This window comes from Rhynchophorus ferrugineus, unplaced genomic scaffold, assembly GCF_030347505.1.
Source record: "Rhynchophorus ferrugineus isolate W39M unplaced genomic scaffold, kcgeb_rfMv2 rfM11, whole genome shotgun sequence".
NCBI classification, from domain to species: domain Eukaryota; kingdom Metazoa; phylum Arthropoda; class Insecta; order Coleoptera; family Curculionidae; genus Rhynchophorus; species Rhynchophorus ferrugineus.
The window spans coordinates 28,295,626-28,323,008 of NW_027472590.1; the positions used below are offsets into that span (position 1 = coordinate 28,295,626).

Consider the following 27,383-nt stretch of genomic DNA (forward strand, 5'->3'; position numbering starts at 1 on the left):
TAATGAAATGAACCCCTCAAGGTGATTCAATTTTACAAATTTGTTCTTTCTTGGACAATAAAATTTAAGCACTATTCAATTCCTGAATCGCTTTGCACCATAATTCATATTGAACTTTGGTTTGGTCCTCCCTTAAAGGATTGTATTCAGGAGCTATTATTTTACTGGAGTTTCAACTACCAAATAATTGAACCAAGAATAAAAGTATATGGCCGTTTGTTAATATATGATGTAAATAAAATAATGAAACAGAAATGTTATAAAACATCATTTATTTTAACATAATTGTATATCTAATGCATATATTATCGAAGGACTTAAACTACAGTTAATTAAACTGCAACAGCTACAATGGTTTGTAGGTTAGAGTTATTTTATTTTATTTATATTTGACTCTTTCCTAAACCATCGATGGTATCCTCTAGAGGCTTAGTCCACCTGATTAATAATTGTATGTCTACATAATGTGTTTTATTTTAATTTGAGGACATATTTACATTTTTTGTTTAGTTATTGTTTCCTTTGATGCATTATTTTTTGTCAAATCTTTTTGATATCACTGAATTTCTCCTTATTTTCTTCTGTTACTTTCTGTGTACATATATCGTTTATAAAATAAAATAAATAAAATAAATATATATACAACGCGATATTCCTCTAGAGTCTATAACAAGTGTAATTCAACGTGTTTGTGTGAGGTACTTCGAAAGAGTGTCAGTGCATCCCAATTTACTCGCTAATCAGCTAAATATTCGACGTGATAGTGAAGTGCGTAGACTAACACGTTTAACACCACCTGATCTGATTACTGGACATATGTAGAATTTAGAATAAGCTTTAGAATAAGACTAATTAATTAAGATAATATTTTATACAGAAGATTGCTTAATGCAGTGATTTTCTACATGCCATGTATATGTAATATAGACATAAGAAATACTTATTGCCAATAGGGCAGATTGTGGACTCACGAAGAGTAATAAAAAAGAAAAAAAAAAAAGTTAATAAATCTTTCACAGTCTACAACATGATAAGTTTCAAATAGTGGAAGTAGATAGATGCAAATACAGAGATTTCAACATATTTTACAACCTAATATATTAACAAAACCTTTGAAGAAAAAAGAAATATTACTACCAACAACAACAATCTAATTTATATCTTCTTATATATGGATTATAATTTTATTATTATATGTAGGTATAAAAAATTAAGTACGGTAACATAAAATCTGTATTTTTTCCCTTCTTTGTTTCAGGCTTTAGATATTCGTATTATTATAGGCAGCTTTTCGACCAAAATGGCGCCGAGAATATTTTGCGAGGTCAGTATATCTTAATATATATATATATATATATATATATATATATATATATATATATATATATGTATAATAATTTGTTAAAAATTACTTAACTTGATACGCTAGAGGTATTTTAGTTTCGAGAGCAGGAATATCTGGCCAGGAATATACCAGCTATATCTGGCGAATAAAGTAGTCCATGGATGATAGCAGGGTGTAATGAAAATATAAAATTTTTGTAAAAACTATTGAAAACATCGGTTAATGCATAATTTTTTCTCCTACGATAATCACTTTTTTATTTTCTGTGAATTTGCCTATAATAAATATTTATCATGTGGATATTCCATAGCTTCTAAAATATTCTTCCATCTCATTTAGATCCTAATGAGAATTATTTCTTTGCTTTTCACTCACATCATCTACGTGAAGCTTCAGGAAAAAAGAAACGAGGATTGCAAGAATTGACCCTTAAAGCTAATTAGGCTTCAATTTACGAGGCTCAATACAAATCCAATCACATACATAAGTACTTAAAAGTATCAGAAATGTTAGGCAAAACTTTTATTTTACTTTATTAGTCTTTACATTATGTTTAGAGATGGTAGAGTGTCTTTGGATCCACTAAAGTCTTGTACAGAATATTCTTCTTGGGATATCAGGTCTGTTTTAGAAGTCATTTATGAAGTTATTTGAATTTCTATACGATATCCAACCAAGACATTAGTCAGCAATAGTTAATTGTGTGTAACATTATTTTAAGGTTTTCGTAAGTTTCCTATAAACTGAATTAGCGACATGCAACGAATTGTAATTATTTCTTAAACATATTTGACATGTTGCATCCATTTGAATAAGTCGTAATCACAAGATGCAATATCTGATAAGTACTTTGGGTGTAGCAAAACTTGTGAACATGCATTGGACATTTCTTCTTATGGATATTTATCATTCTATGCAAACATCTGAGAAAAGCTGAGCGGTCCAAAAGTTCTTTGAGAATTTCAGCTGGGCTTGTCTCCAATAAGCTTTGAAATTCATTGTTTTCATACTTTTATGGCCTTCCAGGGCGTTCTTTCTTACAATAGAATCTATTAACAACAGAATCATCCAGAATTTTAAGTCTTTCAAACCAAAATCGGCCTTTGGAATATGATGAAGCAGCATGTCCATAGTTTTGTTCAGCCTAAGTATAATTATAGATTGTATTTACTGAATAAATTAGCAACTATAAATGGAAAAGTGCTATTTTATCTAGACACGTTGAAACTATCGGATCTAACATTTCGATGATGTTTTTAAAAAAAAAGATATTATTGATCAAACTACATGCAAGAACTTAATACTTAAAACAAACCCTTTTAAAAGAAGAAACTCGCAGCGCATCAGTTTGTCCGAAAATAAAAGTGATTCCATAAAACGCGAAAAATAAAGCAAGCAAACTTATTTACGGGACTAAGAGGTTTCAATTCCATTTTGGTTTTACCTTTTTGGTAAAATATTATTAAGGAATCGTTCCTTGCTCTAGCGATTTAGAAATATCGCTTCGATATGCTGTTTTCCATCGAAAGAAAAAACGGTATTGGTTATGTTGTCGCAATCAATAATGGTATTTGCATAGAAATACAAAAAAGGTATCGAGACTGATACTATTGACAGCAAGATTTTTAAGATCGATTTTTTTTTTTTTTTTTTTTTTGTTCTGGCCTAAAAACCAGGCGGTGGAATGCATGACGCATACCTGGTCGCGGAGACTTGCCCTGGAGTGACAAGTTGGACCGGGTTATGTGGGACTGCCTCTGGGCTTACCAATACACTAAACCGAAACCGCCTCACAGTTGACCCCTGTGGATCACTACTGCTACTGCATTAAATTTGGGGATATGGCACCCGCTGATCGGGCAGCCGTTATTGGGCACGAGAGCCCGGCGATTCTATTGATTCGCGAACCTGAGTTAACACACAACTGGGTACTGTTGTATGGGGGCAAAAGTTATGACTGTAGCGACGGATGAGGTCGTTTCAGCCTGGAAAAGGGGGAGAGCTTAGCGGTGACGCGGTGCTAAGCTCCCAGCATGTCGACCAGCTCGCGAACAAGCGCGTTTTCAGAAGAACTTGAGCTGAGTTGTTGTTTGTGGAATGATTGAGATATGAAGTGCTTGATTTCTGGAGTGTCAGTTTCCCTATGGATTTGATTATTTCTGACAAACCATGGAGCGTTTAATATTCTCCTGAGGAGCTTATTTTGGAAAACTTGAAGCCGTTTGACCTGGTTGGGTGTAACAAACTTGAAGTAGACATTAGATCCGTAGAGGAGTATGGACCGAATTAACATCTTGTAAAATAAGCATTTGATGGAGATGGGAAGCCTGCTAGAAGGGCAGATCAGAGGAGATAGCAGGTTTGCTATCCCCGAACCTTTTTGGATTGCTTTCTGGATTTGGGAATGCCAACCGAACCGCCGGTCGAAGTGAAGACCTAGGTACGTGACGTTATCCAGCCATGGAATTATTGCGGTGTCGATCTTAAGTTGCGAGACGCGCAGTGCGTAACGCTTCTTGTGGAAAATGATGGCCTGGGTTTTCAGGGGGTTGATTTGCAACCTCCAGAATTTGAACCACTTGACCGCATGATCGAGCTGCTTCTGTAAACGCTCATGAATTGTAACTTCGAACCTGGCGGCCGTGAAGAAAGCAGTGTCGTCAGCGTAAAAGGCGACGTCAATATGCTCTTTTCTCGGCATATCTGAAATAAAGAGATTAAATAAGGCTGGGGCCAGCGGGGAACCTTGAGGTACGCCAGCATCGATTTGTTTACGACTGGAAAGTGACGCCCTGATCTTGACCTGGAAAGATCTGTCCGAGAGATAGGACTTGATGAGAGCGGTTAGGTCTTCTGGGAGGCCTAACCGCACGCACTTTGCGAACAATCCGTCGTGCCAGACCTTGTCGAAGGCTTTGGTTAGGTCCAGAAGAACTGCTCCAAGCTTTTTACGTTGGTCAAGAGCATGATGGATGTGTGCAGCCAGACGGGAAGCTTGATGGACGGATGAGTGGTGAGCGCGAAAGCCGAATTGTTCATCTGGAATGATGTTGTTTTCCTTTGTGAAAGAGTTGAGAGCGTAGAGTATTGCCCTCTCGGCAAGCTTCGAAATGGCGCTGAGAAGGCTGATAGGCCTGTAATCAGATGGAGATGATTTTGCTCCTTTCTTGGGTATAACCGCTATATGTGCGTGTTTCCAAGACGCCGGGAAGTGTTGCAGTCTCATGATGGAGTTAATAATGTTTGCCAGTTCTGCGAGTTGCTTATGCGGGAGCTTTTTTAACTGGGTAATCGATATTCCATCGAAACCTGGAGATTTTTTGGTTTGAAGTTTGCCGATCATAGTCTGTAGAGACTTTGGAGATACAAAATGGTTGAGAAGAAAGGCGGGGGTTACTGGTCTTTTGACGGAGTTGGATTCGTTGATGACAGTGTCAATGTCTTTAGTTTTAGTGTTCTGTGCGGGTGGGAGGCATTTCATTTGAGCTTCGTAGGTCTCTGCAAGGAGCTCGACTTTTTCTTGGTCAGTGACTGCAAAATTTCCTGTAACCGCTGACTTCAGGGGAGGGATGACATTGTGCGTCTTCCCCACGAGGCATTTGGAGACACGCCAGAAGGAAGGGGGGCCATCCAGCCTTTGGTCCGCGAGAAATGAGTTCCATTTCATTGCTCGCCAAGTCGAGACGGCCGCCCTTACCCTCTTGCATGCTCTGTTCGCCTCCCTTTTGTCCGCAGCATCAAGGGTGAATCGAGCTAATCTGCATAAACCGTTTTTGATGCGAATTTCACGTTTAAGAGAAGCGGGAAGATTGTTTTTCCACGGCTGGGGTTGTGATGAAATTTTGACTGTGGAAGATTCGTGAGCAGACTGAATATCGCGAGTTAGCTTGAGTACGGCTTCCTCGAGGTGTTCTGGTGTGTTAATTTTCGGAATTGGATCGGATTTCAAGAGAAGAGATTGGTAGTTTTTCCAGTCGGTTTTTTTCCTGAATCTTGTTAGTGGGACTTGAGTGGTGGCGCAGTTTCCGAGTTTGAGAAGGATCGGACGATGATCAGAGTCTAGTTCGTCAAGGACTCGAACTTCGGAATCGCGATTTACGTCTTGAAGAATAAAGAAATCAAGGATTCTTGCTGCGCCTTGAGAGACTGTACTAGGGTGATGGGTGGGTTCATCTGGCAAGGCAAGACCGTAGCCCAGATCTGCACTTAGAGCTACGATGGCGTTACCTGCGGGATTCGCTCTGGAACACCCCCAGGTGGGGTGGTGGGCGTTGAAGTCGCCACCTATTATTTTCGGAAATTTTCCTTCGACGAGTGATCGGTATTCGGCATAGTTGAATGCAGAAGATTTCCTGTACAGGGATGTAATCACGAAGGGACGTTCTTGGATATCGATTTTAATGGAGGTTGTTTCGAAGTTGTTTACTGATAACGATGGAAGGAGCTCGTGTTTGACTCCTTTTCTGATGAGAATGGCGGTTCCACCGCCTCGACCCGGAGTTCTATCGTTTCTGTAGACAAAAAAGTGTTCGAAAGAGAGACGATGCGAAGGTTTCAGGAAAGTTTCCTGGATGAGCACGATGTCGACGTCATAGAATGTTATGACGTCCTCCAATTCCGCTTGCTTTCCGCGTAAGCTATTTGCATTCCATGTCATCAGTATAAGAGATTTCGGAACAGCCATTTCGAAGAGTTAAAGGCTGCTGAAAGTTATAGAGACAGGTAAGTGTTGCCGCTTAGGCGGCGACATTTGGAAAAAGACGAGCAAGTTGGTGAGCCAGGGCGATCACTTGTAGGAAAGCCTGCGGGTCAGTAAACGCCTGCATTGTGGAGTTAGGGTCCTGTGTATTGGTTGGAGCAGGAGTTTGAGTTGGAGCAGGCTGGGTAGCGCTGGCTAATTTTTGGGCTAGCTTTCTGCCACCTTGGTTACTCCATGCAGAACCTTGTGGAGGTCTGGTTTCGGTCGGAATTTTTGGTTTTCTTGGAGCAGGACGGCAGGTGCAACCGCTGAAGTTTGCGGTATGAGTTTCACCGCAGTTGCTGCACTTTGGAGGTGCTTCTGGGATTTTGGTACAGGATCTAGTGTCGTGATGCCCGGCACATTTGACGCACCGTGGGGGGGCTCGGCAATATGAGCTGGAGTGCCCGAAAAGCTGGCAGTTGAAGCACTGCACTGGCTGGCCGTTTCCTCTCTGGACCTCGACCTTCACTGTGATGACGCCGAGTTTGGTCATATATATGATCTGTCGCTCTTCGCGAGGGACAACTACCTGAACAATTGGTAGTTCTGTCCCGGATTTTAATTTCCATCTTTGCACAAATTTGGGATGGAAGCCTTGATCAAAGAGAAGTTCACGTACTTCGTCAATGCAGAGTGATTCTGGGATGTTTTTTATTATTACCCGGAATGCTCTCTCCTCCGGATGACAGAAGGAATGGTAAGGGTAATTCCTTTCCTCGAGCAGGGTAGTAAGTTTACGGTAATTGTCGCTTGTGGCGACGAATAAGAAAATGCCGTCCTTTTTATTTCGGGTTATAATGTCTATTGATTGTGCCTTAGTAATTCTAATGAGCTCCATGAACCTCTTCTTATCACGGAGCACTATAGGCGGAATTTTTTCCTTTGGGGGACTTTGAGAAACAGTCGCCGAAACGGTTGGCACTGTTTTTGCTGTGGAGGTTAAGACTTGTTTAGTGACCTGGCTACTTACCTGCGCAGGCTGGTCTTGGGTTGGTCTTGTGGTAACTTGTTTCGGTACTGGCTGTGGGGCCGTCTTGGTGGTCGGCTTGTTTTGCACTGGTCTGGTGGCAAATTTTGTAATCGAAGGCTGTACGTTAGCCTTGGCTTTCGATTGGGTAGATTTAGTGGCTGGCTTGGCTACCGGATTGGGTTGTGATTTGGGAGCCTGTTTTCCCTTGTTGCCGGCCTTCGGCAGCTGGCTTTCCTGAGGTGGAGTGACGGGCCCTCTTTTCCTTTTTCCCACCAAGGTGAAACCGTCTTCTGAGTCTTCAGTTTGGTCTAAGTGTTGTGTCGGTTTAGCTGGTGTCTGGGACTGAATTTCTATGGCAGCGGGAATCTTTACTTCCATGGCATCTCTTTGATGCTTCATGAATTGTGTTATCGTAGCTGTGAGAGTTTTTATTTCTTCCTTGAGCTCTTCGGAAGCCTTTTCGCTCTTTTCCAGCTTTTCCGTCTGTTTGTTCAGGGCGTCTGTTTGGGCTTTTGCGAACGTTTTAAGGTCAGCTATCTGCTTTCGCAGGTCTTCGTTCTGTTTTCTCAATTCCGTTATAAGCACTTCTCGGCTGTCTTCTGAAGATGGTCCATTTGAATTTGAAACACTGGGATTATGTTCAGGAGGCGACGTCGGCTCTGACGTACATGACGCCATTGCCTTGTCTGTAAAAACGCCTTTTCGGCGCTTACAGACGCTTTTTTTTTTTTACGTAGGCACTGGTGAAACGTGATAACGGGTCGACCGTCTTAGGGAAAGTTTCGGGTAATTCTCGGAAGCGCAGGTAGGTTCGGCGGACCGGACACGACCGTTCTCTTCGAGAGCTAGCACGGAACTGTTTTTAAGATCGATTATATTTGCATAACAAAATTGACTGCGTGTTTTATATAGCTATGGTTTTGGTTTTATGAAACGCAAATAATTTTGTATTCATGTAAATATTGTGGAGCAATGAACTTATAACACCCAAGGTCTTACTGTCTCTTTTTCTTCAACTGTTACGATCTATAATCTATTCAAAATAACATAGCGATGTCGAATATATTGCCCATCGCAATTTGCAAATTGGATTTAAAATCAGAAAATAAGGTTTTTCCATTATATTCTTATTAAAAAAAGACATTGTTGTCTGATGCGTTCGAACATGTAACCGAATATGCCTATGAAATTTGTCAGGTTATCAAAATACTTCAAAACACTGGCTGTAATATTTAAAGGTAATAAACCGACAAACGTTGTTTTGGCGCTTTGCTTGTTTTGATAAATTTCAGATCGCTGTTTATCTTTGACTTTGACTGACAATTCTGAGTCCATCAGATATTCAGGGTCAGAATCCGATTACGTCTCTGATACTTTGAATTAGGAACGAGATAATGGACTAAAACGTCAGTAAAAAGCTGTAGAGATATAAGTATGGATACTGTAAGTTGCACTGTACATTAGTATAAGCTGTAACTAAAATATCCAGAAAATCGTTTGTTCATTTGGTTACGACATTTATATCATGTGGATGGAAGAATCAGATTTTAACCATGGAACAAGAGATAAATTAATATTGGACAAGTAATATTATTTAACATTTTTCTTACTCATTGATCTGAATAAACATTATTAATTTACTTTGACTCTAATAGTCTCGATTACCTTTATGTTGATGGTTATTTTAAGTCTTTCGCAGGCTTTCGGTACCGCATTTTACAGCAGCTTTTTTTTAATTCTATGCACAATTTTCATTTCGAATATCTACAATATTAGTAAGTATTTTTTATTTAGCAGTAAGGAATTTTGAAGCACATCATTTACGTTTTTAAACGTATTTCGTCCCCAAATTACAATAATTTTAACATCAAATGTAACATTTAACACCAAATGTGGTTTATCTGGACTAGGCCTGCGAGGGCTCCGAACCACGGTCCTCGGAACTTGGGAGATCGTCCCAGAAGATCTCTGTTCTTATATACTCTGGTTACTGGTGTGATTGGAATAATTCTCCTTATCGAAAGTTGCACTCTTGCCTAGATAATCAGAAATATAAATTTACGACCATACCCCAGTAAGATTCGAACCCGCGACTATCGCAATAGCAGCAGGACCGTTCTATCGCCTTTACCACTGCGTCAATCAAGCCGGTTATTACAAGAATTCCATGGTGCAAAATAAGGACATTTAACAAACAGTATCTAGCTGCATCTATTGGTAATTATTCAAAATCTGGTAGTTATTCTGCCATAGAGCATATTGAATTTCTTTATATTTAATCCACATTCGCATTCTCTACGGAACACAGGAAACGTAGTTTATGGAGAATATTAGAGATTTATTTCAAATAGAGATAATAGCAGGTCAATTGAAACGTCCCCGACCTACCATAGTAAAACACATTTTTTGGCAAAATTAGTTTCTTTTTATTCAACATAATTCCCTTCAAGGGTGATACACTGATTACAGCGACCCTCCAACTTTTCGATACCGCTTTTGTGGTACGATTTGCCCTTTGCTTCAATACAGGCCTCAGTTTCGGCGATCACCTCTTCATTCGACGGACATTTCTTCCCAGAGAGCATTTTTTGAGATCTGTGAAAAGGAAATAGTGGCTGGGGACCAGATCTGAAGAATACGGTAGATGCGGAAGCAACCCGAAGCCCAATTCATGGATTTTTGCCATCATATTTACTGACTTGTGACACGGTGCAATGTCTTTTTGAAGCAGCATTTTTATTTTCTTCAAATGCGGCCGTTTTTCGGCGATTTCGACCTTCAAACTGTCCAATAACACTATGTAATAGTCGCTGTTGATGGTCCTTCCTTTTTCAAGGTACTCAATGAAAATTATTCCATGCGTATCCCAAAATACAGATACCATAACCTTGCTCATCTTCAAATACTGCTCCGAATCATCAACTCGTCGTTGTTTTTGATCAAAAGTGAGCTCGCGTGGCATCTACTTTGCACAGAGCTTTCTCATACCCAAATATTCGTGAATGATATGATGTACACGTTTAGTTGATATCTTTAGAGTGTGTGCTATTTCATTCAATTTCAATTTATGGTCATTCAAAATCATTTTATGTTTTCGTCGGTAACAACCTCTTTTGGGCATTCACTGCGTTCACCGTCTTCGGTGCTAATTTCACCACGTCTAAACTTAGCATACCAATTCTTGATGGTTCATTTTTCTGAGGCAGTATCCGGAAACTCGGCATCAAGTCAAGTTCTTGCTTCAACTATATTTTTTCCCCTCAAAATGCAATATTTTATTAACACCCAAAATTCATTTCTATGAATTTTTTTCACCATAACAAAAGTTGCTTCACTTAAAATGCTATAATTATAATTCACAAACTGATGATCCGACAGCTATCAATTTTATACAAGCATCTTGTGAGGGTTAGGGCTAACTAAAAAACAAATGGATTTGATTCTAATAGCGCCATCTATGTGTCCAGCCGGGGACTTTTCAATTGATGTGTTACCATTCTAATTTATATGCGAGCAATGTTATTGACAACTGGTGTATCTTCTAAAAATCTAGCGTGATGAGAAAGAAAATAAAAATATCCCGCGTAAGATCCTCCCTTGTAGTTTATTTTTTTCACGTTCATTTTTATGTCCAGAACATGAAACCTTTTTTCTGTGCCTATATAGAGAACCAAATGTGTGTATTTAATAACGCAATGAACGAATAAAAAATGCTCTAGCCTTATTAAAAGTAGTATATTATGATTATTTCATTATTTACAAAAACATATCGATTCGTTTTTTTTCTTTGGGAACTCCAGATATAACTTTAAGGACTGTTTATCGCTCTTGTCTTGTTGAGAAAGAAATGTTCTCTCATTAATTTTGCATCTTGCTTATGAGTCTGCACACTGCATGTTTCTGAAGCCCACTAAATAAATCGCAATACATACATAGTATATGTTTTTTTCCACTCCAGTTTATTTCTCTTATGAGTACTAGTTAAACTCTGGCTTTTTGCCTATTATGCATATCTTCAGGCCAACAGACTTTACTGTCTCTTTACGGATGTAGTTGAGACTGACTATTCTTGTGTTGTTTTTTAAATTAGCTGCTATTTGAATGTAAGTTAAATGACGATTTCGTTTTAATATTCTTGTTCTTTTATAGATTTTGAATGTCCAGATATCTCTCGTTTATTTGTAGGTTTATAACGAGTACATTCTATTATTTATGATTATTGTGACAATATGTTTAATACTTATTAACATCTATTTGTCATATTGAATTATTTTTTGCAAAAAATGAAGTATTACAGGCATTTCTCGAGTTATATAAATATTTGCGGAAACATTTTAATTGATATGTTTTTTTGGCGTATGTATCGTGGAGATATGAAAATATTTTCACTTATAGTGCTCTAAATAAATTTAAATAATTGAAATGGCTATTTTAAAGTTTTAGAGTAAACAAATTCCAACAAATATAATGCTACAAATTTAATTAATCATGAGTTTTGGCGTTAGTTTGAATTAAACTTAATAATTTGTACCGACATTTTATATCATGTTAGGATGCTTTTCAATCTTTTTATCAATTTGAAACTTTGCTACTATTTCTTTAATTTCTATTTTTAATGATGCTTTTCCACTGAATAATCAATATGTATTATATATATCCGTTCAATATGTACATTTTGATACTGTAAAATACATGGTGTTGCATTATTGAATGCATTTAAAATGTTACTTAATTTCTAAAGGCATAAAATACATTTTAAGACTATTAGTCAAAATATGTTAAGATAGGTTAAATTGTTTAATATTACTTCAGTGTATTTACTTTCACTTCACTTTTATTAACCTTTCCAACATCTACGTTTGGTTTAACTAATAATACTAGTTTTTTCTTCCGAAAAAGGATCTTAAAGACACTGATATCATCAGCAGAAAAATAGTATTGCTGTGACTTTAACTCTAGAAATTTTAAGAATGACAAATGAACATCTAGAATGAGATTCTTGAACTCTGATTGTTTTAAATCTGCGAGGTTTCATTAAAATCAGCGTCATCGGATGTTGAGCCATTCTTGTACCACCTAATGTGAATTAACTTAATTGTGTAGAAACTGGTTAAGTGAATATGAAGTGTTGGCGTAACAATTTTCGTTAGTTAAAACATTCCAAAACAAATTCACTATTTATAATTCTTAGATTATCAATGAACTAGATTATTTATATTATCTTGATATTTATCAGGTGATCCAAAATACGGAATAGCTATCATAGTTAACGACAATTCTAGTCTATAGTGGTCAACAGTATTGATGGACAATAAGACAATAATAACTACAGATAGTAGATAATAGCGATAACTTATAGCAATGATAAACTATGCTAAGATGAAATATGACATGTGCAAAGGAAGCAGACGCATGAGATCCTGCCTCTATGGCTAGTAAGCCTTGCTAGAGTGAGCACATAATCTCAAACAAATAAATAAATAAACAATGCTCTTGCTATGGTTCATTCACTTCTCCAATTTTATCTATGATGAGCGTGTAATTGGCACAAAAGAAAAACCTAGACCACACTCTAGATACGCTGCCACCAAGAGCCAGCAGGAACCACTTTCGGTGGCGTTTGTGTATGCTTCAAAAGCATAACTATATATGAGTAGTTATCCAATTATCCAATAACAAAAACAAATTTCCTACAAACTGAAAATGGAGGTTAGAGGAAATATAATATAGGTTGTATCTTCAGAGTTAATTATCGTGATTTTTGAATTCAATATATAAAAACAAGTAATAATAAGACATTTTTCAGTTTAGTAGAATTTTCATTTTAGGACAGTGTGTATTTTCAAAGTTAATTAAACATTTTTACTGATATATAATTTAAATATGCATGGAAAAGAATACTTTAAATAGAATATTTGTATCTAGATAGTTATCAGGTCGTTCAATAACGGAAAACAAATTTCCTACAAACTGAAAATGGAGATTAGAGGAAATATAATATAGGTTGTATCTTCAGAGTTAAATATCGTGATTTTTGAAATAAACATAAAAAATAAATAATAATAAAAAATATTTCAGTACAGAGGGTTTCCATTTTCGTATAGTATTATGAATTATCTTGGGGACTTTAAAAAGTTTCCTCAAAATGCTATAATTTTCTATTTCTTTTGTGTTTACTACATCGAGTATTTACTTGGTATCATGTACTTTCAATGTGAATTAAACTTTATTTGCAGATATACAATTTAAATATGCATGGAAAAGAATACGTTTGGATCTTGGAAAAGACTCAAAATCAGTGTTGGAACATAACATCTCTGTGCAGTCGCAGGAAGATCATTAAGGCCATGGAGGGCGTTGTTATGGTGGAAGATTATTACGGTCGTTACGACAGGAAACTCTTGAAGCATATAAATGCGAGTATTAGTTAAATTTTAAATAATTCGCATAATTAAAATTTGTTTTTAAGGTTTCCTTCCCTAATAGCGCCCTATTAGCGTACGACGCGATCTGGGCGATGGCTTTGGCTTTAAAAAAAGCGGACGTCCGATCGCCGGATGAGTTTCATTATCAGAATAAGGATATGGCATGCCAATTTGTGAGCACCATGAGAAATTTGGAATTTATTGGCCTTTCGGTCGGTAGAACGAACTAGTTATTTATTTGAGGGTTCTCACAATATTTTTCTAGGGACCCATTAAATTTAATGGAGCTGATAGAGTTGGAGACCTTCTGGTCAGTCAGATACAGGGTAAGATGAAGTTAACTATAAAAATGTCGGTGTGAATAAGAGAAGCGATATATTTTTTTTATTAATCTCTTAGAAAGGCAACAATCTGCACGTGGGCAATAAGTATTATTATATGATTTCCTTTATATAATATAACCATCACCTGATATGTAGAAGATCATTCCAGCAACTTCAATACCATAGATCCGAACAATATTGTATTATATAGCAAAAGTTTGTTATCTAATGATAATTTAGATTTACGCCCTTTCAGCCAATATATTTGGTTTAGTTTAAGCCAAAGCTATTTGCGTTTTATCACTATATGTTTTTTTCCACGTCAAACGTCGATCAAAATGTATTTCCAGATATTTAATGTTGTCTGCTTGCGGAAGTTCATGATTATTCAGTTTTATTGAGGGATATGTTCCACAAAGATTTTATCTCATTTGCTTTGATACGCCACGTTTTTAACCAAAATTCGACTTTGTTAAGATGAAGTTGAAGGTTTCTTGTGGCTGATATTGGATCCTCGTGTGATGATAAAACTGCTGTATCGTCAGCATATTTTGCAACAGTAGTGTTTCTTGGGGTCTGTGGGTCAGCTGTATACAATAGATATAACAATGTCTTGGTCCATTCACATTCTTCCCCACACTGCCCTGCGGAACACTCGAACATATTGGGTGTAGGTCAGTGTATTCGTTATCCTGTTTGACAATAAAATATCTGTCTGTGAGGTATGCTTTGAGCAGCTGAAAGTGCGTTTGGGAAAAAGCTTTTTCAATTTAACATGCACTCCAGTGTGTCTCACCTAAGACAAGCAATATTGGTAGCTATATTTGTAGGGCGTAAAAATATAATTATATTTAAGCAAAACAATATAAAACAACTTAAATAATAAGTTTTATAATAGACAATATATTTATTAAAAACCTGTTGAGTTACCATCTCTTTTTAAAATTGCTGAAATTCTTCTTATTTATTACTAAATTAAATGAAATGCTACAAAAAATAACTCTAGCGGACGTGCAATTAGATCGAAAGAATGGAAACAGGTATTACATCATTGAGGCCAGATAATATAAATGTTCCACGTCAAAACTAACAACAGGGTCTAACACTCACTTATGTAAAAGTCATGGAAGGGTCGTGATTACGAAATCCTTTGTAATGGAATCCAATGTCCGTACATATAGACAAAATAGTTGTTTTACTTTGGGAAGCAACAGAATATCATGAAACATCTTCATTGGCCAGCAGATTTACCAGACCTCAACATATTTGAAGTTATGACGAGTTTTTTGTCTTTCCAATATCACTGAGGAAATTGTCGAATGTTGTTGTTACAGGAATAAGATAATATTTAGCAATAAATTATTTTAAAAAGTTTTAACATAATTAGCTTAAATTCACGAGCTAGCAACCCGAAGGGAAGATAGGGTGGGTGCAACGTGTAAAAGAATCGTAGATAGACTATTTGCAAATGGCATCGACATTTTATTGTTGGAAGATTTATCCTAAAATGTTATGACCAATAATTATGCAGATATTTCGGACGAAGAGGCAGAAAGAAATACGAAAGGAAACGGAATTTCATCCCAATTGTTTGGCAACGTAAAGTTTGAGCTGCTTCTGCAATCATAGTAGCTACAATCATTTTAAGTGGAGTATCATAGATTACTCAAAATTTTGAAGCTTAAAACTACTAATAGCCATTTGAAAATTAAAAGTTTGATAACTAAAAATTATATAATGACTACATGAAGTTAATTCTTAAAAATAGTCAGTTTTCCTGCAACAACAACATTAGAATCCCTCCTCTGTTCATAATATATCTCCTCTGTGTTTAGTATCTTCCCTGGTCTCTTATAAAACAAGATTGAATTAAAACAATGATTGGCTTCCTTACAGATATACACAAATAAGTTGTTTAAATATAAACGTTATAAAATTAGATTAAAATTCTAATATTTATTCCGTTTTTCTTAACAAGCGAGTACGTCACAAAAGATGAGAATGATTGTATAGTTACTTCGAGATAATAATTTAAGAAGCTTATTTTCAAAAACCACTTCTGTTTCAACAACATTTTGCTTTCTAAAAATGTTTTTTTTCAGGTGGTAAAAGCGTTGATGTCGCTTTATACGACTCCCTCAAAAATACACTGGGTTTTAACTGTAAATTTTGTCATAATATATCATGGTATGATGGACATGTTCCCATCGCACAACACATTTTCAAAGAAACATTAGGTAATTATTCGAGTTTTTGTGTATCGCAGAAACTTGTGTTACACTAATTGAATATCATGATAATGGTTACATTTATTCTAGTTACCATTCCAACTACATTGTTTTTTACAATAAGCGGCATGTCTATGGTAGGGATTTTGGTTTCCTTCATTTTCCTCTATTTAAATTTAAAATTTCGACAAATGAAAACAGTTAAGGTAAGAGTGAAGAGTAGGTTCTGTTTATTTTTTTTCTTAGGGAGTATTTATTTTTTATTTTAGAAGTCTAAGGTACTGTTTATACTAATTTACATGAACTGTTATTTTACTAATTTAATATGTGGACTGGCTAGTATTATTCGGATTAATTCTTGCTAATCTAAAGTTGTGTTTAATAACAACAGAGCTTTTTAACATAAAATAATATTACGTTATTATCTTTACATTTTGGATATTTTATGAAGGGTATAGGCGTTCTTTCATGGGGTCTCTGAGAGCGGAAGAAACGGTTGCCCCTATGAATTTGGGATTCTAACCATCGGATTGCATCTCTTGCTTCAATTCTTTGCTTCTTTAGGTCGTCCAAGGCAGAGACAACTAAACAACAGTAAACTTTAACTTTGTGTTTAAAGCAAATATTACCAGCTCCAGGGACAGTAACAATAATTTTCCTAGAATGTACCAACTGCTTCACCATGTGTGTATATTTAATCAGAGCATCTGCATCGACAACTAGATATGGCGAAAGTGCAAGAAAGAAAAGCGGAAGAAACGGTTGCCCCTATGAAATTGGGACTTAAATCGCATTATGCTCTGTTTCAAGCTCTGTTATCTCAGAAAATTTTAATTTTGGGTATATTGTTGAGGGAATGGGGATAGGACGAAATAAAACAGAGATACTTCACAACGTTACCGTTATGTATTGTTGGTATAAATATAATAGACGTGTCGGTAACTTCTTTCCGGTTATTTCGCTAAAGAAGACACCTTGTTAAAATGTATTGTTAAACTTTATCTATTCAAGATATAGGCAAATAGATTATATATTTTTGTCCGTGTCAGAGAATTTATAGATGCCATTCCAATATATCAGTATTTCCTGATAAAAAATTGGTATTTCCTCTATTTAAATTTAAGATGTCGACAAATGAAAACAGTTAAAGTAAGAGTGAAGAGTAGGTTCTGTTTATTTTTTTTCTTAGGGAGTATTTATTTTTTATTTTAGAAGTTTTTTTTTTTTTTTTTTTTTTTTGTTCTGGCCTAAAAACCAGGCGGTGGAATGCATGACGCATACCTGGTCGCGGAGACTTGCCCTGGAGTGACAAGTTGGACCGGGTTATGTGGGGCTGCCTCTGGGCTTACCAATACACTAAACCGAAACCGCCTCACAGTTGACCCCTGTGGATCACTACTGCTACTGCATTAAATTTGGGGATATGGCACCCGCTGATCGGGCAGCCGTTATTGGGCACGAGAGCCCGGCGATTCTATTGATTCGCGAACCTGAGTTAACACACAACTGGGTACTGTTGTATGGGGGCAAAAGTTATGACTGTAGCGACGGATGAGGTCGTTTCAGCCTGGAAAAGGGGGAGAGCTTAGCGGTGACGCGGTGCTAAGCTCCCAGCATGTCGACCAGCTCGCGAACAAGCGCGTTTTCAGAAGAACTTGAGCTGAGTTGTTGTTTGTGGAATGATTGAGATATGAAGTGCTTGATTTCTGGAGTGTCAGTTTCCCTATGGATTTGATTATTTCTGACAAACCATGGAGCGTTTAATATTCTCCTGAGGAGCTTATTTTGGAAAACTTGAAGCCGTTTGACCTGGTTGGGTGTAACAAACTTGAAGTAGACATTAGATCCGTAGAGGAGTACGGACCGAATTAACATCTTGTAAAATAAGCATTTGATGGAGATGGGAAGCCTGCTAGAAGGGCAGATCAGAGGAGATAGCAGGTTTGCTATCCCCGAACCTTTTTGGATTGCTTTCTGGATTTGGGAATGCCAACCGAACCGCCGGTCGAAGTGAAGACCTAGGTACGTGACGTTATCCAGCCATGGAATTATTGCGGTGTCGATCTTAAGTTGCGAGACGCGCAGTGCGTAACGCTTCTTGTGGAAAATGATGGCCTGGGTTTTCAGGGGGTTGATTTGCAACCTCCAGAATTTGAACCACTTGACCGCATGATCGAGCTGCTTCTGTAAACGCTCATGAATTGTAACTTCGAACCTGGCGGCCGTGAAGAAAGCAGTGTCGTCAGCGTAAAAGGCGACGTCAATATGCTCTTTTCTCGGCATATCTGAAATAAAGAGATTAAATAAGGCTGGGGCCAGCGGGGAACCTTGAGGTACGCCAGCATCGATTTGTTTACGACTGGAAAGTGACGCCCTGATCTTGACCTGGAAAGATCTGTCCGAGAGATAGGACTTGATGAGAGCGGTTAGGTCTTCTGGGAGGCCTAACCGCACGCACTTTGCGAACAATCCGTCGTGCCAGACCTTGTCGAAGGCTTTGGTTAGGTCCAGAAGAACTGCTCCAAGCTTTTTACGTTGGTCAAGAGCATGATGGATGTGTGCAGCCAGACGGGAAGCTTGATGGACGGATGAGTGGTGAGCGCGAAAGCCGAATTGTTCATCTGGAATGATGTTGTTTTCCTTTGTGAAAGAGTTGAGAGCGTAGAGTATTGCCCTCTCGGCAAGCTTCGAAATGGCGCTGAGAAGGCTGATAGGCCTGTAATCAGATGGAGATGATTTTGCTCCTTTCTTGGGTATAACCGCTATATGTGCGTGTTTCCAAGACGCCGGGAAGTGTTGCAGTCTCATGATGGAGTTAATAATGTTTGCCAGTTCTGCGAGTTGCTTATGCGGGAGCTTTTTTAACTGGGTAATCGTTTAACTGGGATATCGAGATTTTTTGGTTTGAAGTTTGCCGATCATAATCTGTAGAGACTTTGGAGATACAAAATGGTTGAGAAGAAAGGCGGGGGTTACTGGTCTTTTGACGGAGTTGGATTCGTTGATGACAGTGTCAATGTCTTTAGTTTTAGTGTTCTGTGCGGGTGGGAGGCATTTCATTTGAGCTTCGTAGGTCTCTGCAAGGAGCTCGACTTTTTCTTGGTCAGTGACTGCAAAATTTCCTGTAACCGCTGACTTCAGGGGAGGGATGACATTGTGCGTCTTCCCCACGAGGCATTTGGAGACACGCCAGAAGGAAGGGGGGCCATCCAGCCTTTGGTCCGCGAGAAATGAGTTCCATTTCATTGCTCGCCAAGTCGAGACGGCCGCCCTTACCCTCTTGCATGCTCTGTTCGCCTCCCTTTTGTCTGCAGCATCAAGGGTGAATCGAGCTAATCTGCATAAACCGTTTTTGATGCGAATTTCACGTTTAAGAGAAGCGGGAAGATTGTTTTTCCACGGCTGGGGTTGTGATGAAATTTTGACTGTGGAAGATTCGTGAGCAGACTGAATATCGCGAGTTAGCTTGAGTACGGCTTCCTCGAGGTGTTCTGATGTGTTAATTTTCGGAATTGGATCGGATTTCAGGAGAAGAGATTGGTAGTTTTTCCAGTCGGTTTTTTTCCTGAATCTTGTTAGTGGGACTTGAGTGGTGGCGCAGTTTCCGAGTTTGAGAAGGATCGGACGATGATCAGAGTCTAGTTCGTCAAGGACTCGAACTTCGGAATCGCGATTTACGTCTTGAAGAATAAAGAAATCAAGGATTCTTGCTGCGCCTTGAGAGACTGTACTAGGGTGATGGGTGGGTTCATCTGGCAAGGCAAGACCGTAGCCCAGATCTGCACTTAGAGCTACGATGGCGTTACCTGCGGGATTCGCTCTGGAACACCCCCAGGTGGGGTGGTGGGCGTTGAAGTCGCCACCTATTATTTTCGGAAATTTTCCTTCGACGAGTGATCGGTATTCGGCATAGTTGAATGCAGAAGATTTCCTGTACAGGGATGTAATCACGAAGGGACGTTCTTGGATATCGATTTTAATGGAGGTTGTTTCGAAGTTGTTTACTGATAACGATGGAAGGAGCTCGTGTTTGACTCCTTTTCTGACGAGAATGGCGGTTCCACCGCCTCGACCCGGAGTTCTATCGTTTCTGTAGACAAAAAAGTGTTCGAAAGAGAGACGATGCGAAGGTTTCAGGAAAGTTTCCTGGATGAGCACGATGTCGACGTCATAGAATGTTATGACGTCCTCCAATTCCGCTTGCTTTCCGCGTAAGCTATTTGCATTCCATGTCATCAGTATAAGAGATTTCGGAACAGCCATTTCGAAGAGTTAAAGGCTGCTGAAAGTTATAGAGACAGATAAGTGTTGCCGCTTAGGCGGCGACATTTGGAAAAAGACGAGCAAGTTGGTGAGCCAGGGCGATCACTTGTAGGAAAGCCTGCGGGTCAGTAAACGCCTGCATGGTGGAGTTAAGGTCCGGTGTATTGGTTGGAGCAGGAGTTTGAGTTGGAGCAGGCTGGGTAGCGCTGGCTAATTTTTGGGCTAGCTTTCTGCCACCTTGGTTACTCCATGCAGAACCTTGTGGAGGTCTGGTTTCGGTCGGAATTTTTGGTTTTCTTGGAGCAGGACGGCAGGTGCAACCGCTGAAGTTTGCGGTATGAGTTTCACCGCAGTTGCTGCACTTTGGAGGTGCTTCTGGGATTTTGGTACAGGATCTAGTGTCGTGATGCCCGGCACATTTGACGCACCGTGGGGGGGCTCGGCAATATGAGCTGGAGTGCCCGAAAAGCTGGCAGTTGAAGCACTGCACTGGCTGGCCGTTTCCTCTCTGGACCTCGACCTTCACTGTGATGACGCCGAGTTTGGTCATATATATGATCTGTCGCTCTTCGCGAGGGACAACTACCTGAACAATTGGTAGTTCTGTCCCGGATTTTAATTTCCATCTTTGCACAAATTTGGGATGGAAGCCTTGATCAAAGAGAAGTTCACGTACTTCGTCAATGCAGAGTGATTCTGGGATGTTTTTTATTATTACCCGGAATGCTCTCTCCTCCGGATGACAGAAGGAATGGTAAGGGTAATTCCTTTCCTCGAGCAGGGTAGTAAGTTTACGGTAATTGTCGCTTGTGGCGACGAATAAGAAAATGCCGTCCTTTTTATTTCGGGTTATAATGTCTATTGATTGTGCCTTAGTAATTCTAATGAGCTCCATGAACCTCTTCTTATCACGGAGCACTATAGGCGGAATTTTTTCCTTTGGGGGACTTTGAGAAACAGTCGCCGAAACGGTTGGCACTGTTTTTGCTGTGGAGGTTAAGACTTGTTTAGTGACCTGGCTACTTACCTGCGCAGGCTGGTCTTGGGTTGGTCTTGTGGTAACTTGTTTCGGTACTGGCTGTGGGGCCGTCTTGGTGGTCGGCTTGTTTTGCACTGGTCTGGTGGCAAATTTTGTAATCGAAGGCTGTACGTTAGCCTTGGCTTTCGATTGGGTAGATTTAGTGGCTGGCTTGGCTACCGGATTGGGTTGTGATTTGGGAGCCTGTTTTCCCTTGTTGCCGGCCTTCGGCAGCTGGCTTTCCTGAGGTGGAGTGAAGGGCCCTCTTTTCCTTTTTCCCACTAAGGTGAAACCGTCTTCTGAGTCTTCAGTTTGGTCTAAGTGTTGTGTCGGTTTAGCTGGTGTCTGGGACTGAATTTCTATGGCAGCGGGAATCTTTACTTCCATGGCATCTCTTTGATGCTTCATGAATTGTGTTATCGTAGCTGTGAGAGTTTTTATTTCTTCCTTGAGCTCTTCGGAAGCCTTTTCGCTCTTTTCCAGCTTTTCCGTCTGTTTGTTCAGGGCGTCTGTTTGGGCTTTTGCGAACGTTTTAAGGTCAGCTATCTGCTTTCGCAGGTCTTCGTTCTGTTTTCTCAATTCCGTTATAAGCACTTCTCGGCTGTCTTCTGAAGATGGTCCATTTGAATTTGAAACACTGGGATTATGTTCAGGAGGCGACGTCGGCTCTGACGTACATGACGCCATTGCCTTGTCTGTAAAAACGCCTTTTCGGCGCTTACAGACGCTTTTTTTTTTTTTACGTAGGCACTGGTGAAACGTGATAACGGGTCGACCGTCTTAGGGAAAGTTTCGGGTAATTCTCGGAAGCGCAGGTAGGTTCGGCGGACCGGACACGACCGTTCTCTTCGAGAGCTAGCACGGAACTGATTTTAGAAGTTTAAGGTACTGTTTATACTAATTTACATGAATTGAATGATTATTGATATTTTACTTTACTTAATTGTTAATATGTGGAGTAGCTATTAATTCTTGCTAATCTAAAGTTGTGTTTAATAACAACAGGGCTTTTTAACATAATATTACACTTAAATCGCATTATGCTCTGGTTCAAGCTCTGTTATCTCAGAAGATTTTAATTTTGGGTATATTGTTCAGGAATGGGGATAGGACGAAATAAAACAGAGATACTCCACAACGTTACCGTTATTTATTGTTGGTATAAATATAATAGACGTGTCGGTAACTTCTTTCCGGTTATTTCGCTAAAGAAAACATGTTGTTAAAATGTACTCTTGAACTTTATTTATTCAAGATATAGGCAAATAGATTGTATATTTTTGTCCATATCAGGGAATTTATAGATGCCATTCCAACATATCAGTATTTCCTGATAAAAAATTGGTATTTCCTCTATTTAAATTTAAAATTTCGACAAATGAAAACAGTTAAGGTAAGAGTAAAGAGTAGGTTCTGTTTATTTTTTTTCTTAGGGAGTATTTATTTTTTATTTTAGAAGTCTAAGGTACTGTTTATACTAATTTACATGAATTGAATTATTATTAATATTTTACTTTACTTAATTGTTAATATGTGGAGTGGCTATTATTATTCGGATTAATTCTTGCTAATCTAAAGTTGTGTTTAATAACAACAGAGCTTTTCAACATAATATTGCACTTAAATCGCATTATGCTCTGTTTCAAGCTATGTTACCTCAACAGATTTTATTTTTGGGTATATTGTTCAGGGAATGGGGATAGGACGAAATAAAACAGAGATACTTCACAACGTTACCGTTATTTATTGTTGGTATAAATATAATAGACCTGTCGGTAACTTCTTTCCGGTTATTTCGCTAAAGAAGACACCTTGTTAAAATCTTTATATATTCAAGATATAGGCAAATAGATTGTATATTTTTGTCCATATCAGGGAATTTATAGATGCCATTCCAACGTATCAGTATTTCCTGATAAAAATTGGTATTTCCTCTATTTAAATTTAAAATTTCGACAAATGAAAACAGTTAAGGTAAGAGTAAAGAGTAGGTTCTGTTTATTTTTTTTCTTAGGGAGTATTTATTTTTTATTTTAGAAGTCTAAGGTACTGTTTATACTAATTTACATGAATTGAATTATTATTAATATTTTACTTTACTTAATTGTTAATATGTGGAGTGGCTATTATTATTCGGATTAATTCTTGTTAATCTAAAGTTGTGTTTAATAACAACAGAGCTTTTTGACATAATATTACACTTAAATCACATTATGCTCTGTTTCAAGCTCTGTTATCTCAGAAGATTTTATTTTTGGGTATATTGTTCAGGGAATGGGGATAGGACGAAATAAAACAGAGATACTCTACAACGTTACCGTTATTTATTGTTGGTATAAATATAATAGACGTGTCGGTAACTTCTTTCCGGTTATTTCGCTAAAGAAGACACCTTGTTAAAATCTTTATCTATTCAAGATATAGGCAAATAGATTGTATATTTTTGTCCATATCAGGGAATTTATAGATGCCATTCCAACATATCAGTATTTCCTGATAAAAAATTGGTATTTCCTCTATTTAAATTTAAAATTTCGACAAATGAAAACAGTTAAGGTAAGAGTGAAGAGTAGGTTCTGTTTATTTTTTTTCTTAGGGAGTATTTATTTTTTATTTTAGAAGTCTAGGGTACTGTTTATACTAATTTACATGAATTGAATTATTATTGATATTTTACTTTACTTAATTGTTAATATGTGGAGTGGCTATTATTATTCGGATTAATTCTTGCTAATCTAAAGTTGTGTTTAATAACAACAGAGCTTTTCAACATAATATTGCACTTAAATCGCACTATGCTCTGGTTCAAGCTCTGTTACCTCAGAAGACTTTATTTTTGGGTATATTGTTCAGGGAGTAGGGATAGGACGAAATAAAACAGTGATACTCTACAACCTTACCGTTATTTATTGTTGGTATAAATATAATAGGTAACTTCTTTCCGGTTATTTCGCTAAAGAAAACACGTTGTTAAAATGTACTGTTTAACTTTATTTATTCAAGATTTAGGCAAACAGATTGTATTTTTGTCCATATCAGGGAGTTTATATTGAAAAAATTCGTATGGACGATTTTCAGTTAATGTGTTATTCAAATTGATTGTTTGTTTTCGGTGGCGATCAGTATTAACTGTTTCTCCAGGTGTCGAGTACTTCGCTGATGATTATTCGATTTTCTAATTGCTTGTCGTTTGGTTCATGTAGCATCCATCTTATTCTTTTCTCTTAGGTTATTATTGATCACAAATTGCCTTTGTCTTTAAGTTCTTGTTGGGTCTCTTCCTCTTCCAATAACTCCTACAATTCTGCGTCTTCAAATGTTTTCGGCTTAGCAGGACGTTTTTTGACTTAAATGTTGAAATCATCACATTTGAATTCTCGAAACCACGTTTTACAAGTAGTTACATGTTTACATTAATTATGTTTGAAGCATTTTCACCGTAAGTCTTTTTACAAGCAAACGATAATTTTCACTGGCCCTTCTGGGTTACGGGGTTTTTATTTTTAAATTTCTAAGGCTGAGGTCCTGTTTATTAATACAGAGCGTGTTAAGTTGCTACTATTCCATGTGAACTGTAATTAAGATGTTGTCAGTTACCAGGTCTACCGAAAAGTCATTACCGGTTTTTCCGAAAAAAAAAAACTATATAACTTTTAAGAAAATGGAAAAATTAATCCATTTAAAGTAATGGCCATTTGATTCTATACATCTTGCCCATCTTTCAGGCAATTTGTGGATGCCGTTTCAAAAAAATTGTTTGTCCTTTGAGCAAAACAATTCATCGGGCGATTTTCTAACTTTTTCGAAATTGGCGAAGTGCTGCTTTGCAAGTGTATGTCCCATTGATGCGTTGAAAAGTTGATAGTCGTACTAGGCAAGGTCTAGAGAATTTTTAACGTCTTCTTTGATCGGTATTGCTTTATAAGGTGTCACTTTAACGTGTCTTCGGGCCTTTTTCGATCAATACATGGTTCAAATTGATCATATGCTATCGGCAGCAATCACTGCTGACTGTTTCACCAGATTTAAATAGTTTATAATACATCAAGCCACTCCGGTCTCACCAAACACGGAGTATTACTTGGAGACCAAAACTATTTGGACTTGCAAATGATCGGCCAGCTTCGCAAGGTGATAACTATGATTGTTTGCCTACAGCTTTGAAGGTTAAGTGAGTGTGTTAAGTAAGTATAGTGTGAGTAAATTAAAATTACACGGTAATGGATTTTCGGTACACCTGATATGTCAGATGTAACTAGTTATTTCTGGCTTAAAATTAACAAGACCAATTGAATAAGTCATGAAATTCAGTTATAGATAAAGATGTGTAATAAAGAACAGGTACCTCAGAGGTACATAACAGAATTTGCTATTGATAAAATTTTAACAGAAGGATTTATGTTCTTCTTTAGACTATATCTGTTTAAATACCCACTCATTTTTAACGAAACTAAAAGTTTTCCTTCATGAACAATAGTAAGTTAGCCCCCTCCTTTCTGCAATTTGTTTCATTTACTCTTTATGAACACTTGACAGTGGTGAGATAATATTGACGCAGCTCTAAGGTAAATCCCTCTATCTCTTGCTCTTATATTTCAGCTTTCCAGTCCTAATTTAAATAATATGGCCGTAGCAGGGTGCATCTTGGTTTATTTATCCATAATGGTTTTTGAAATGCATAACGTGGAGATAAAATGGAAATTGTATATCAACGAATTCTGCTCGGTAAGTTCCGCTTTTACAATTTAATGGAAAACCAATCTCGGTATGTGAGATATTAATCATTATTATTTGTGAGATGATTTTAATTATCAATAAGTTATTTAGTTTTAGTGGATTATTTATAAAAAAAACAACTATTTTTGCAAGATTTTATTTATCTTAAAAATACGTTTTAATATAAAAATGGAGTAAATAAATATTTACAACTGAAATAAACTTAATCAATTCTATTTTAATTAACGTTTTTTATTTTTGGTTGTTAACGTTTGACGTTGTTAACAGTAAACCAAACAATTCTTAACTATTATCATTCTAATTATTTCTTAATTGAATTGATGCTGTCCAACGATTTTTCGAAGAATATTATGAATTCTTTAGTGTGGACAGTGTCATCATTTACTGGGATACCTGCATGCTTTGATCTAAATGATAGGGATTATTAGAGAGGAATACTGACCAAGTTAACAAGACATGAATTAATTACTCTTTGTTTAACATACTGATGACATGAGAAATAAAAAAACTTACTCCATTCTAAACATTGTATTATCAAAACTCCAATAGTTTTACTGTTGACTACAGCATTTAAACTTTATTTTGTTTATTTTGCCCATAATAGCAAGATTGTCAGTAAAATTTACAACCTAATGAGAAACCAATTTTACGCTATAAAAGTATTTGGAATATATATATATATATATATATATATATATATATATATATATATATATATATAGATGCTGAGGGTGTTATGTAATTTTGAGAAGTCTAAACAATAAACACAAGAATGACAAAATTATTGAATTAGAACACTAATGTATCCTAGACAGATTTTAAGAAAATATTTATTTTTAAATAACAAATCTGTCTACTAAGATTTTAGTACACCTAAAAGAAAACAACTTAAAAATTTGCCATACTTACACAAACATCAATCAGAAACGTTACGAAATAATGACGTCAATTAATGTTTCACAACCATCATTTAAGCCATCCAACGTCTGACCTTTTCGTCGTGTTTCGATTTTATGTTTGAGATTATTTATCTTATATATTACAGTAAAAACATCGGGCTTGTCCTATCAATGGGAAGAACATAAATCATAAATGAAACAGTGACTTATAAAGGCAAATAACGTAAAGCTCTCCAGAAATCATTCGTCAATATTGACTGTAGTATTGACTGTACTGTCATTGAAATAATAGTTTAAAAAAATACTAGAACTCTTATTGAATTGAAGTGGGCGATTATTCTAAACACATTAATAATAAAATGTTGTAGAATATTGAAGAAAATCAAATAAAATCAGTTCAATACCATAGATCCAAATGGGTCTAAGTATTAACT

General features: G+C 37.2%; 1 protein-coding gene across 1 annotated transcript in view; it reads left to right on the top strand.

The window, feature by feature from the left end:
* The window catches only part of GABA-B-R3 (gamma-aminobutyric acid type B receptor subunit 3), a 71,548-nt gene that overhangs the window by 38,518 nt on the left and 5,647 nt on the right, over positions 1–27,383 (top strand). Inside the window, exons 6-12 of the mRNA XM_076418224.1 lie at positions 1,259–1,324; positions 13,293–13,472; positions 13,526–13,693; positions 13,747–13,807; positions 15,907–16,041; positions 16,123–16,238; positions 25,913–26,038. Of these exons, the coding sequence (XP_076274339.1) occupies positions 1,259–1,324; positions 13,293–13,472; positions 13,526–13,693; positions 13,747–13,807; positions 15,907–16,041; positions 16,123–16,238; positions 25,913–26,038 (852 nt within the window). The remainder of the gene's footprint in view (positions 1–1,258; positions 1,325–13,292; positions 13,473–13,525; positions 13,694–13,746; positions 13,808–15,906; positions 16,042–16,122; positions 16,239–25,912; positions 26,039–27,383) is intronic.